The 13,833-nt window shown below is 42.6% G+C and overlaps 2 protein-coding genes across 2 annotated transcripts in view; one reads left to right on the forward strand and one right to left on the reverse strand.

The window, feature by feature from the left end:
- Nucleotides 1-773: 773 nt before the first annotated feature.
- On the reverse strand, nt 774-5,647 carry LOC136444702 (peptidase M20 domain-containing protein 2-like). Its single transcript, XM_066442392.1, has 5 exons — nt 5,166-5,647; nt 3,605-3,773; nt 3,073-3,195; nt 1,684-1,955; nt 774-1,076 (listed from the first exon to the last, which is right to left on the reverse strand). Exons 1-5 carry the CDS (start codon nt 5,532-5,534, stop codon nt 783-785), a joined length of 1,227 nt encoding a protein of 408 aa, XP_066298489.1. The 5' UTR covers nt 5,535-5,647; the 3' UTR covers nt 774-782.
- A 748-nt stretch (nt 5,648-6,395) lies between these two features.
- Nucleotides 6,396-13,833, forward strand: part of LOC136444272 (ubiquitin carboxyl-terminal hydrolase 24-like) — a 54,033-nt gene continuing 46,595 nt past the window's right edge. Inside the window, exons 1-6 of the mRNA XM_066441786.1 lie at nt 6,396-6,546; nt 7,484-7,738; nt 8,279-8,429; nt 9,132-9,199; nt 9,477-9,620; nt 10,045-10,205. Of these exons, the coding sequence (XP_066297883.1) occupies nt 7,508-7,738; nt 8,279-8,429; nt 9,132-9,199; nt 9,477-9,620; nt 10,045-10,205 (755 nt within the window). The 5' untranslated portion in view covers nt 6,396-6,546; nt 7,484-7,507. The remainder of the gene's footprint in view (nt 6,547-7,483; nt 7,739-8,278; nt 8,430-9,131; nt 9,200-9,476; nt 9,621-10,044; nt 10,206-13,833) is intronic.

Consider the following 13,833-nt stretch of genomic DNA (forward strand, 5'->3'; position numbering starts at 1 on the left):
ACATATTTGCACATTAGTACCACCATATACATGTTTGTACACAACTTTAGTACTTACAACACTGCCCCCTAGCAAGACTACTGGCAACTGCAAAAGAGGATCTCTTTTTTTTCATATCAGAAATTATAAAGTGGAAATAAAGAAAGCACCTGGTAGTTTTGGCTTCATCACTTTCATTCTGCTTAAAGACTTATCCTAAAAGTAACTATACAAGTTTTGGTACTGCAATTTTGTCTTATTATCCTAGAGAAACTTAGCAGTATATGTGACAGATACGATCAGCACATATGGCACTACTTTAGCTCAAAAACCATTAGAAGTTTCAATATGCCAGTTCACAGTTTAAAGTACACATGCGCAGCAAGAGCCATCTTGGGTAATACATGTCAAAGATTTCCCAGGTCCTAAGCCCAGCAGTAGGGTTTGGGTTGGCGTTAGGAAGGGCATCCAGCCGTAAAAACTCTTGCTACAAAAAAGGACTTGCACTTGATGAGTCCTGGGGCTTTCCCATCCATGTGCAAGCACGTCTAACCCCCAGATGATGGGGAACAAAAGACGTTAAATTGGATAGAGAGAGAGAGAGAGAGAAAGACATAATGTATGTCAAAGATGGAGGCCCCTGAGACTAAACTAAACATGCCTGGACATGTATCAAGCATGGTTTAGGCAAGAACTGTTTACAAGTTAGGGGCATTTATCTTTGATATATTATCTGCAATTCATCTTACTGCTCATGCCCAATTTAAGCCATGAACTGACTTATACATGTATAACTCCCCCTTCTAAGGAAATGGGTTTGTCCCAGCAATGACAGGTGTGTGGACCGAATCTATCGTCTCGAACTCATTCCTGATGTCACTCATGATCTGGGACTGCTGCATGACCTCCAGCGCTGTCATGGCCATGGCCTGGGCACACTGCAGTACCGGCTGCTGGGCCTCGGGGGCGCTGCTAGCCTCTGTGAAGGCCTGGGTGTGGATGGGGGCCTGCGTCTTGATGTCGAATGCAGGGTAGACACACGGGATGACGTGGGACACGTTGCCCATGTCAGTGGAGCCTGTTGAACACTGCAGGACCTGATGGAAAGAATGCAATATGTAATTAGCTGCATGTTATGAATTGCATCCCTTTCAAAAAAATGCATCCATCACTTTCCTACATAACAATAAACAGTGTCATTTGAAGACATAAAAGACTCCAGTAAAAGGCCGAAAAAGCTGCCAGGGAACCCAAACCTACAACATTTTTCCTAATACCAAAAGCTATCCGCCACCTAAAAATCATGACAATGGCATGTCCAGAACATGAAATACAAAACTCGGAAGTTCTGCTGCAGCACCATTGAAAGCTGCTAGGCGGCCCATGCTTGAACTTTTTGCTGGCACCAATGGTGACGGTACCAACCCATGTACTGAATATCATTAAGGTCAACTTTTCAAAGTTATGCAGCCTACAAACATACTAACAAGCCTACCCACCAATTAACGACACCAAAAACATAACCTTTTTTTGCAAAGGTAAAAAGACATGAAAATCACATCATCACACTCATTGAACCTAGCACAGTTCATATCAAATGTGATCTCCATTTAAGGTACAGGCAAAAAAAAATCCTGTGCAAAACATGATAAGAAACAGTCTTTTTTTTTCTGACTTAAGAAACATCATGTCTTGTAATCTCACCTCCTCGTCAGTAGAGAACTGCAGACCCAGACCCTCGGCGTGTTTCTTGTACAGGTTCGCCAGGACAGAGTTGTGGACCACGTTGTGATACGGCTTGTCCAGAAACTCAAAGTTGACCTCACAGCCGGTCGCCTTGGCCGCGGCGACGAAGCACGCGGTGGCCCGCTGCTGGAGGAACATCAGGTCGGTCTGTTCCGGCGCTCGCAGGTAGAACAGCATCTCCGTTTCCTCGGGGATAATGTTGGGCTTCAGTCCGCCATTCGTGATGATTCCTGGACAGATACAGTTAAAGTTACTAGACACTTTGAAACATCATGGTCTTGGGAACATTAGCTCAAATTTCAATCCTTTATTCCTAATTTTCATGACACCAATGTTTAATGTCGAGTTAAAACAACTACTATGTCTTGTTCACGTCATAAAGCACAATACCTCTGAACTGTATGGTGTGCCCGACATTGTACGTTTGGGGGCTGAAGGAACAAATGTTTTACAAGGATAGCCTTTAATGCTTTTTACAACTGAAAGATAATTGTTATTGGGCAATGTCAGCCAGGAAAGAAGCCTTTGCCACTGCTTTGAAAAAGAAAAAAACTTTCTTAGAATGCTTAAAATATGATGCATATATCTTAACATGGTCTATGGGTGAACAGGTATCTATTCGTTACTGATAGATACACTGATGTATTAGCAGAAAGGCAAGACAAAGATGGCCGTGTACAACACATGTGTTCTCAGCACACTTCTCTATGGGAGTGAAACGTGGTCGACCTATGCCAAGCAGGAGAATAGGCTAAACGCCTTTCACATGAGGTGTATGCGCCGTATCCTTGGCATATCTTGGAAGGACAAAGTGACCAACACCGAAGTGCTGTCCCGCGCCAGCCTCCCTACCATGTTCACCCTGCTCAGGCAGCGCAGACTTCGCTGGCTAGGCCACGTCCGTCGCATGGAGGATGGCCGAATCCCCAAAGACCTTCTCTACGGAGAACTGATCTCAGGAAAGAGACGTACCGGGAGGCCACAGCTGCGTTTCAAAGATGTCTGCAAGAAGAACTTGAAGGCTCTAGATATTGATACGGAGCACTGGGAGCACCTTGCAAGTGACAGTCCCAGGTGGAGATGCACACTGTCCAGACAGCTCAAATCAGGAGAAGCCAGACTGATACACAGCGCAGAAGAAAAGCGGATCCGCAGAAAAGAGCTTTGCAACAGAACTGAGTCAGCTTACAGATGTGATTTTTGTGGCAGAGACTGCCATTCTCGTATAGGGCTGTTTAGCCATAGTCGATGCTGTAGGGCTGTTGTGAATTAGGATTTTACCATGGTCAATACTGACCGACGGAGGCCATATATATAGCAGAAAGGGTACAGCAAGAGTCTACATACCATTAATCTTCCAGGTGGGTTTGAGCTGTTGTCTCATGAGCGCCACGTTGCTGTAGCACGCCACGGCAGCGTCCAGGGCGTTCTTCCCTTCCCACGGCTGCGTGGAAGCGTGCGCAGCCTTACCTATCATCGAACAAGGAAGACACCGCCATGATAAGTTTCAGTGTGAGAGATGACAAGGCCACACATACCTGTTCTTATGGACTGCAGTTTCCAAAGATCATTTCAATTGTATCAATCATCTAAGCTTTATTCTAATCAACCTTTAAGTTTTTACTCTTTTTAACCTTCCAGTCTTTCTCTTCACTTTTCCTTCATATTTTTGGCAATGCCTCAGTGGTGGAGGTATCTTTTCCATAATCATCTCATATTTGCCTTTCTCCTTCTTCCTTCACAAATGCTTCTGCCTTTTTCCTGAACAACATTTCTTCAGCTCCTTTCCTTTTCACATCAATAACCCGCAGGCTGATTTGAGCTTCTCATATATAGAAATACAGGTTCAAACAAACAAAAGCATACATGCAATCATTACCTGCATAGCTAACTCGAACTCTCAGAATGTTGAGAGTGACTGGAGCAGCAATGTTCTCGTTCAGGGGTTGAGCCAGCATGGCGAAGTCGATCCCATCAAAACAGCCCTCGTTTATCATATCCAGCTTCCCTCCCCCACCTTCTGTAGCCGGGGTGCCAAGTACTGTCACCTGGAGAACAATATGAGATTTGTCAGGTACAGATTGTGATCACAATTACAGTTTCTGTTTCTGTCGACAGAGACTGCGGTCAGGATACTAGGAATGTGTTAAGGACGGTCTCCTATTTCTAAATTCTGAGTTTCAAATCAATCCATTGGTCTAAAGTGACATGAAACCAAGTTGAAAAGTTCTGACTGTCTAATATCTTTAAATTTACAGACTGTGATAGGGAACTCTAAAGGCAGAATCACTGGTGACGCAGAGATCCCAATTGGATTATCATTGTTGACACATTACAATCTCTACCTTTACATCCAACAACTATGTTCAGCAGTTTCCTCTACGGAAGAGGTATTTCTTACATCAGGCTGTCAGTACAGCTTGTCAATCATCGTTTGGGATTGGAAAACCTTTATCAACTTTTAAGTTAAACGATAAATGATAAGGTGTGGACTCAAATAAAGTTCTAAACAGGAACTATATGCGGCTACAGCGTCTTTTCTGAAGATGAATGAGTGTGTACGGTTGGCTTGAGGTTGTCTTTACTATTTATCAGTTTACCTTTATCAAACTTACGATAAATATATGCCTGTACATTTGTAGCTTTTGGCTCTGAGCCATGATGCTATAGAGCCTGGATATCTTGTAGTAATGGTTATTGCATTGTCAGTATAATTTATTGCATAAGGATACCATTACCATATCTAGCAGCCTTGTGGCAGTAAACCGATTCTGTGATGCTGATATCTCTGCATGGTGAAAGTGACATTGACCATGCAATTTGGGGGCCAAAAAATTTCCCTGCACCCCATTAAAACAGCAAGGTCACCCAGCGAATGACCTATGGTACAGGGGTGGACCAATAAATATTTTTTGTGGGGTCTGCATTTTTGGTACCATCACATAATTTAGTATTATACGAGCGATCACTGATTTTGTTAACATCCAGGCTTATCAACAACTGGTAGGCAAAATGATGTTAGCAGATTAGATTACTTCTTAACATTTCAATTGGCAGATCAAATTATTAATCAACATGTTTGAATTCAACCTAATGTTTGCGTCACAGTGACATCAATGCGATGGCTGACATCATTTTGTTTTCTCCACAAATGTAGAAAAAACAATAAACATCTTCAATTATATCTTACTTGTCCTTCAATCAAGAAGGTTCAATAACAACACTGCGTCATATTTCACATATATAGGAATGACGTATCTAAGCTATGTTATGTGTGTCCTCAAACACCCTTGATGACGTCATACCAAGATATGATTTATACTCCCTGACATGTTATTTTCATGACCAGTGGCAGAATTTCAACAAGAAAACCTATAAGCTGTTTTTCATACGAAGTTCTCTAAAAATGTGACGATACAGTTTTATGAAATAGTGTTTACCTTCCCCAGCTTCTGTTGTTGTTTGATGGCGGCTTGTATGCCCAGTGCGGCGGCTACACTCGCCTCACTGCTGAGGTTCCTCCCCGCAGCATGCCCGAGCGACGGCAGGGCGTCATACTCGCACATCACACACACATGAACACCATCTCCGTCCCCTGATCCGTAAGTCGCACGGAACCCTGTCTTCTTGATAAAGTTTCTCTCGACCCGAAAACCTTTGTTTTCCAAGAAATCCGTCAGGACGTTGTGGGCATGGGTCTCCTGGAACGCAAGCTCCGGATTTTTCCAAATCTCGCTGCTGAGATGGTTTAAATCGTCTTTAGCATCGCCGATGGCTTTTGAGCAAACAGAGGAAAGGTCTCCCGACATGGCTTCCGCTGTGTCTTATCACTGTAGCAAACAAGGGTACAAATAATCCGCTCAGGACATTCGGAATTTTCCACTCAGCTGTCACGTGAAAGGCGCGCCAAATTCTAACCTTTCAACTTTCACCCACAGACAGCAGCAGAATGTCTTAGATATTTACAATATTATAAAGTCAAAAGATAGATTGATTGACATTCAGATAATTTTATCAACTTGTCAAAGTAAAATCTAAAGGTATATATTGGACAAAAATGGCATCAAACATGATAACTAGCCGACAACTTTATCTGTCTGCTGCCATCTTTATTGCTGAGGTCAACAAAACAACAGTGTGTCGAACAGCATAATTAATTTTCGCACATGAAATAAGAAGCGTTGATTGGCTGCCGAAGTACGTTCGGGCGATCGGGTTTCCGAGTCCCCGAAGAGCACGGTCCGCCTTACCCGGAACACTTTGGAATACACGGGATTACCCACAAAGGAGGGTAAAATCTACCGGGATACACTATACTTTGATGAGTAAACATCACAGGCTGCTGTATTTTGGCATGAAATAATGTTGTTTTATGCCAAAATATAGCAGCCTTTGATGTTTACTCATCAAAGCGTGGTGTATTCCGGTAAGTTTCACCATCCTTTATGGGTATTCCGATGTATTCCGATGTATCCCGAAAAAATGGTGGACCCCGCGAGCCTGTTGTAAAAAAATAGCAAATCTGATTCGTGAACTCCGGTTCGATTCACATTCTGTTCTTAGCATTATATTTACGAAACTTCAAACAGTTTTGACCATACTTAAAGCAAAGACGATAATTTCTCCACTATTCTTCTCCCTTGGAGATTTGTTCGTGAATGTAGTGGGGAAGAAAACTGGAAAAGGAAATCGTGTTTCGGAATCATATGTCACGTTTTCTGTCAACTCTGGCAGAGCCGAGGTCGTCGACCGCGCTTTCCAACCGAGTTTCAAGTTGGCCGAAGATGCGTGTAGCTTCCTCTTGTAGTTGTTCCTCATACGGTACGTTCACATGCCATGTTCCGCAACTTTTACTGTGCTTTATCTCACGTTGTCACTTCAATCATTCCCCCCTAAATGTCGTGCAGTTCAAAAGGGTGACTATCTTATCTGTCGTATTTTTGTATCAGCTACACACGCCCCATTCTCCGAACAATCTATGGTGCCCCCCTCCCCACCTAGGTTTCCGATTTTTCCACTACAAAAAACTACCGTGGCTCTAAGCTCGCCATTAAAGCCAAAATTCGTAATACGGACACCAAATACAGACGAGTCATTTCGAGATTTTGTGCTAATGAGTAGGAAACTGGAAAAACTTAGGACTGTTTTTTTTTTTTTCCGTCAACGATAAGATTTTTGGCCGTGAAGCGAGGCGTGGTCAAAAGATTTAGGTCACATCATTTATGATGAAGTTAGTAATTTAGAATAATAACAATGGTTTAATTAGATGTCAGGATAAATGCATAATGACCATGTGATCAACAGCCTTTCTTGATATTGTAGGAGAAAGTTTAGATGTATGAACAGGTGCCCTATGCATTTTCACCACCTGATGCCATTTTTGCTGAATTCTGGAAGACCACCTATGTATTAAGCTAAATTCAGGAAGGCACTGGCTTTGCTTAATGCAAAATCCTACCATCTCACTTCTAATTGAATAGTGGTCCCTACAAATTACGGAAAATTAAGATAGCTCGCCTACGTATGTATCTTACAGAAAGGAGCATGGAAGCTTGAAACTGTTCTGTTGTAAAGGAGTGTTTTATTTTGTTTCTATTGTAACAGTGGGGTTCAAGTGCCACTAACTGACCTTTTAGCCTAGTCTAGTGGTTAATGCGTGCGGTCTGTGGACTGGCGGGCCCGGGTTCTATCCCCGGGAGCCAAGAGACTGTTCTACCAGCCTCTTGTGTTTCACAAATGTTACGTTGTCGTGTTGTAGATTGGCGTCACCTGAACAGTACCAATGGATGTAGACGAACAGCATGTGCAGACGCTGCTGGCGATGGGCTTCCCGGACGTGGCCGCCATTCGCAAGGCGCTGCGGCTCGGCAAGAACGATGTAAATGAGGCGGTCGCTATCCTGACCAGCGAGCAGCCTGGCGCCGACTTCGAGTCGGTGGAGATGACCGATGTCAGCGGGCAGACTGCAGATCAAGCGCCCCCTAGCTATGACGAAGTGAGCAGCAGAGAGCAGGTATATATGAGGACAGAAGAATTGGTACACAACGTTCTTAAAAATTGAGTTTTAAAAGTACAGTCTAGCCTACATACATGTAACCACCTCTATGTAAGGAACACCTGGCCACCTTTTATGTGGTCCCATAGATAATTTTTCCTGTTGACACAACCATTAAGAATCTTGTCTATAGTGACCACCAGTCCACGTAGACTAGATTTTATTGGCCCCCTTAGCCTTAGTCAGATTTGACTTTAGTTGTATATGTATGGTAATTAAATGATACCCATGGCCGCCCTCTCATTATATGCTTCAAGGTAACTACTGGTTCATTATTTTGTTGAGGTTGTTCTTTGTATACAAACTCTGGGGAAAACGACTGTTATGGCCCTGGACACCGATAGTTTGTGTTACATGGACTAATGTACATGTATGATACAATAGCTGTGATTATAGCTTTGAAGGAGCTAACAGTTCCAACTCTCATGCCTTTCTCTCATCAAAGAAAATATTGATTAAAGTCCATGAAATCAGCATTGTTATTCTGTGTTGTTGCAGGGTGAGGGCGAAGGCGAGAATTTGGAGTTTCCCGCGGGAAACCTGTACGAGTTGGAGAGCCGTACCTTCACCAACTCCTGGTCTATCCCCTACCGCCGCCACGAGTCCCTCGGCAGGTGTCTACTGGCCGCTACGAGGCTCGCTAAGGAAGGTAAACATGACAGTTAACAATTGGCCTGCTGAGGTAGTCGTTTGACACCACATTTGTATTGTTTATTGGTTATAGGGTTAAGCAGCAAGGCCAAAGACAAGGTTGAAGTCTTCAAACCATACTTATAGTTTTGCTCTTTTGCGGGGACATACTGTAAATGCATTTAAGTTCGCGTGCTTTTTATTTCGCGCTAAGGTGAAAATGGAGTGTTCGCTGTGGTTTTATTTCGCAGCGGTGCTATAGTCACATACTGCTACATTATTGGACAAAAATGTTCATGGTTTTATGGTGAAACGGTCGCCGTGAAAACCGCGAACATAAAACCACCGCAAACATTTCTGCATTTACAGTAGTATGAAGAGGATTGTGATAGAAATTACCTTAAGTCTTGAAATGTTTGCGGTGACTTTATTCTCACGGTGACTTCTCTGCTGTAAAATCATGACTTCAATTATAAATGCGTTGCCCTTGTATTACTACTGTACTACAGAATTGTTTCAACCATAAACTTATAAAACACTGCAAAAAAACTTCTTTTCCTCATAACACAAATTTAAATGAATTTACAGTATACAAAAGATATGTTTGAATATGTAGATATCGTTAGTGCAAAATTCAAATACAAAATACATGTACAAATGTGTAGCTATCTTTACTACAAAATGCACGTACAAATGTGTAGCTATCTTTACTGTCTCGTAGGCCTAGCAGAAGCAGATGAGAACTGCAGAAGATTCATGGATGGAGTTCTTCCTGATGCATTTAACAAGGTAATTAAATTCAGGTGCTAATTACATTGTTGTATGCTTTACGTAGAGTGCACTGATGTTCAACTCTAATGAATTTGAGCAGTCGGGGCTACGATTTACATGGGATTTAAAATGGCCAATTACGCTCTACATTAAAGGGCATCTACATATAGACCTGTTAGAATGAGCCATGTATAATACTATGGTAATAAGAGAAGACATTGCCAATTTCCTATGTAGTTTTTGATATGCCAATGCTTTAAAAGTGATGAAAATATCCACAACGTTTTTTCTTTAGCTCTTGACATCATCCTATGTGACGACTTGGAAGGGAGAGATCCAAGAAGGCATCTACACCATGAGTCAGTTTCTGGTGGACCTTGTAGCCGCTCGCTTGAAACATCCTCCACTACCTGTCAACCAGTTATACCTGCTCAGCACTGTAAGTACCTCTGGAATGTTGGAATCCCTTGTTTTTTTGGCGACGCATCAGGGGTGGAGCAGATTGTGTAGTGTTAGATTCGTTCTGCAAGTTTTGTTGATTCCCTTCTAATTCTATGCATTTGTTAGGGCATTGGTTTGTGAACTGCATAAATTTAGAAGCTGTGAATGGTATTTTGTTTGCGGATATTTTATCGTCAAAATGAAGGATGATGTTGATTATGGGGCCCTAGCAGCTTTCTATGGTACTGCCATACTGCAGCAGAAGATCCGGTTTTTGATATCTCAATGTTCTGAAGCAGTATTACAGTTTTACAAATTTTCTTTCTTGTAGCATTTGAAAACTTGAATTGCACCAAGATATATGTATATCATTTTTCTCTTAGACTTGTAGTAAATTCAATGTCTTTCTTCTTTTCCCTTAGGTATTTGATCCGGATGTAAACTTTCACGTGAAAAACCGTAGCCGTCCAGCAGAACGATTGCACTGGGACACCGTGTTCGGGGAGGGTAAAACATACGCCATCAGCCCGGCCTACGCGACCGGCTGCGACCCCTGCGGTTGGCTAGTGAACCTTGTCAACAGGTGGTTTAAACCATTCAGTAACCATATCCTTAGGGCTTTAGAACTTAGAACTTTGTCGCAGCCCTTTCGATGCCCTTGAGACCACGTTAAAGATACCCAGAGCATTTTATGAGGCTTAAAACTTGAATTAATAAAATTCTAATTCCTAGTCATTCCTACACATAGTACGTTTCAATAACACTATACCATTACATATCGACATTAAAGGAGCAAAGATACGATGTCGTTGTGTGGTGAGAACCGATAGAAAATCCAAGCCCTAATAGACTGATCCTGACTGTCCATCACAATTACCGGTTCGACCAATGAGAGAGTGACTGCATGTCCGTCGAATTTCCATTTGTATGCTTTAATTTTGCATTTCTACATTTTGACGGAGGTGGGTTAGGCTATGGTATCGGTCTATTTACACTAGGCACGTGAAACTAAAAGATCACCATGTAGCTTAGTTTTGTGCCGCTTTTGAGCACTTTTGATAAGAAATCTGCACACAAATGTGGTTAACAGTGGCATGAAATGTCAATTTCATAAAGATCACAGCAACTAGAATCTTTCCAGTTTTCAAGCCTCATAGAATGCTCTGTGTGCCTTTAATAATGCATATGTGAAGTACTGTTTTGGAAAAATCGTGTTTTAATCAAGTGCTATTGTTGAGATTTTTGTGTTTTGGTATGTCCCTAACGGCGATTGCGGTTTGTAAGAATGGTACTTTTACTGACTCATTGTTGAAAATAGCCCCGTAATTCAGCCTTCCCAAGGGCTGCCAGGGGGTATGTAACTTAGCTTCTACCAGGCCCAGAAGATCACTGGGAAAATAGTAGAAATTTGCCAAATAGAGTGAATTGTATGCTAAGGGAGTCGGCTACGTAGAGAGGGTCCAATCTGCAATCCTAGAGCCTGCAAGTGAAACCCTGGCAAATATTCTCCCTATAGCCGGCGTACAGTGGGGTCTTCGGGTTATGCATCAAAACCCGCGTGTATCCCCGCGGGTTTTTGCGTGTATCCCCGCGGGTTTTTGCGTGTATCCCCGCGGGTTTTTGCGTGTACACCCGCGGGTTTTTGCGTGTATCCCCGCGGGTTTTTGCGTGTACACCCGCGGGTTTTTGCGTGTACACCCGCGGGTTTTTGCGTGTACACCCGCGGGTTTTTGCGTGTATCTACACGAGCGCTGGTCGCGCCCCGCAGCCCGATCTGCAGTGTGAGACCTTCAGTGTAGAACGCACCATGCCGGCTTTGTTTCTGGTAGATTTGCTACAATTTTGATGAGCTGACTCTGCAACGCATACGTGACAATAACAGGACAACTAAGATGTATCTCTTGTAAACCTGGTAACTTAAATTTGAGAGTAATGAAAAACATAAATAGGACATTCTATCGTTAGGACCGTCTTACGTCCCGCTGCCGCGGCTAGCGTCAGGGCCGAGGGCCACTCAAGAAAACGGCATCATATGGAAATGGTATATATTGCGGTACTCATAAAGAATAGTATACTTCTTTTATCATGCTGTAAATGTAGTTATAAAATTCGTCATTACGCGATAGACGCTACTGGAAATAGCCAGAATGAATTGTTTGTGTTGCGTACCGACAAGAGCGAAGACAAACAACGTTAACATAACAATATCAACAGAGCTTCGAACTAAATTCTCCTCTGAGAACAGGGAGTCCCACTACTATTATTTAAGTAAAAGGGTGGTTGGTGTCTATTTTGAAGAACTTCTTGAGTTCTAATCAACAGATAACTACATGTAACTAACTACAAGCCGGCCACGCTACGCGCGTGGCTCCCAGAGGAAAGCTGAAACGTGACCTGTTTATGCAAATTTCAACCTAGTTTCGTCCAATCACTGGAAAAGAAGCCTGGGACCAGACAAACATGCCCGAGCTGAGGTGATAATTTAGCGTGCGTGGACTATGTACTAGTACATTATTGTGGACATGCATCAGTATGCAGTACAGTATACAATATGCAGGCAGCGTGCATTAAAAAGACAAAATGAAAAGAAAATAAGAAAGTTCAAAGTATTTTATAATTGATTTTGCCCGTTAGGAAGGTAAAGCAGTTTTATCCCCCGAAAATCGGATTTTGAAAGTCAATCTATTTGGTCATTTCTTTACATGATTAGTTCAAAAAACACTATTACAATGCATAGCAACGTCCATCATGCAAAAGGACGACGTCGTTGTGATGTGAGAACTCAGAAAATGGCCTGGGGAAGCAGCCATTTTTCAAATCTCCCGAGCGCGGTCGAACTGAGCCGACGCGTCCCGAACGCTTCCGGGGATCTGATCAAATACATTGCCCCATCAGAACACATGTGTGTTTAGTCTCTCCCGAGTCGTTCTTTTTCGTGACTGGTGTAGAAAACCCAAGGGGTGGCCCAGGCGGACGTTTTTCTCGTTGTTTTTTTGACAGGACACCAGCGACAAGACATGCCACCGGAATTTTCCGAAACCTCGCCGAACCCTGCCGAGGACTGACGGCGAAAAACGATTGATTTGCGCAATTTCGCTGGAGTTTTTGTGGCCTCGCGAAACTAAGGGAATCATTAGTAGGCTCGTTTTTGTGTGGTTTTAAAAGCTGAAAGTTATTAAGCATATGTGCTAAACAGTGTTAGTAAATGTCACTACCATAAATATTTCAGCATTTATTTATTTCCACTTTTTGGGCCATAACATTGATTTACCTTCGTTACCTGCCCACCATTGTCGGCATCCTACCAACCCTCTTCTTTTCTGGTGGTTTTGTCCAATGTAAAACCATGTACACCGGTATAGAAAATTATCTATATAAGAAAGACTTTGTAAGTATTGCAGTACAAATGCAGTGAAAGACGAAGTACACTTTATTTCAAACTGTTCATTTCATGATATTGCACCAGTGATATTGCACGAAATGAGTTGTCTATTCAGACCACTAAAATCTATCCGAATTTCTCTAAGCTGACAGACAAAGAAAAGACCATTATTCTTTTAACTACCAAAAACCCACAAATTATAGAAAAGGTGGGACATTTCGTCTTCTATTGCTTACAAAAGAGAAGTCAAACCCTTCACTATTTACAGACAATTATGTTTGTATAATCAAGGAGGTTTTATATAAAACCTCCTTGTTATAATCTGGTCCATCCGCTTTTATAGCTATTTTGTACCCTGTTCTTTTATGTATTTTGTTTGCAACAAGCCTTCGGGCAGAAATTTGCAATATACTTGTTACTTATATTAAAACCCCGAAGCTCCCCCGTTCATCTCTATGACTTTAGGAATGACTTTATGAAGGTGACCGATGTAGCGCTGACACTTCTCCTCGTCAACGCCCTTCCAGAACTGCAGAATGCCGTTCACAAGCTCGGCTTGGTTCCTCGGCTTCACTGTCTTCCGGAGATGATGTTTCAGCTCCGCCCATAAATTTTCTATCTGAAAAGATACCAACATACATATGTTTTATTTCATATAACTACTAAGCTTGTTAGCTTGTGGTTACCCTGCGACCGAAGACACGCTTGATCACGCTTGGCACGGGAAAGGATGTGCATGCCGGGAAGGTGTTTCGCCATTTTTGATTGACGTCGCCATGACGACGCCCGGCAAATTCAAAATGGCGGCTGAGATTGGAAAGTCTAACCA

This window comes from Branchiostoma lanceolatum, chromosome 11 (genome assembly GCF_035083965.1).
Source record: "Branchiostoma lanceolatum isolate klBraLanc5 chromosome 11, klBraLanc5.hap2, whole genome shotgun sequence".
Taxonomy (NCBI): domain Eukaryota; kingdom Metazoa; phylum Chordata; class Leptocardii; order Amphioxiformes; family Branchiostomatidae; genus Branchiostoma; species Branchiostoma lanceolatum.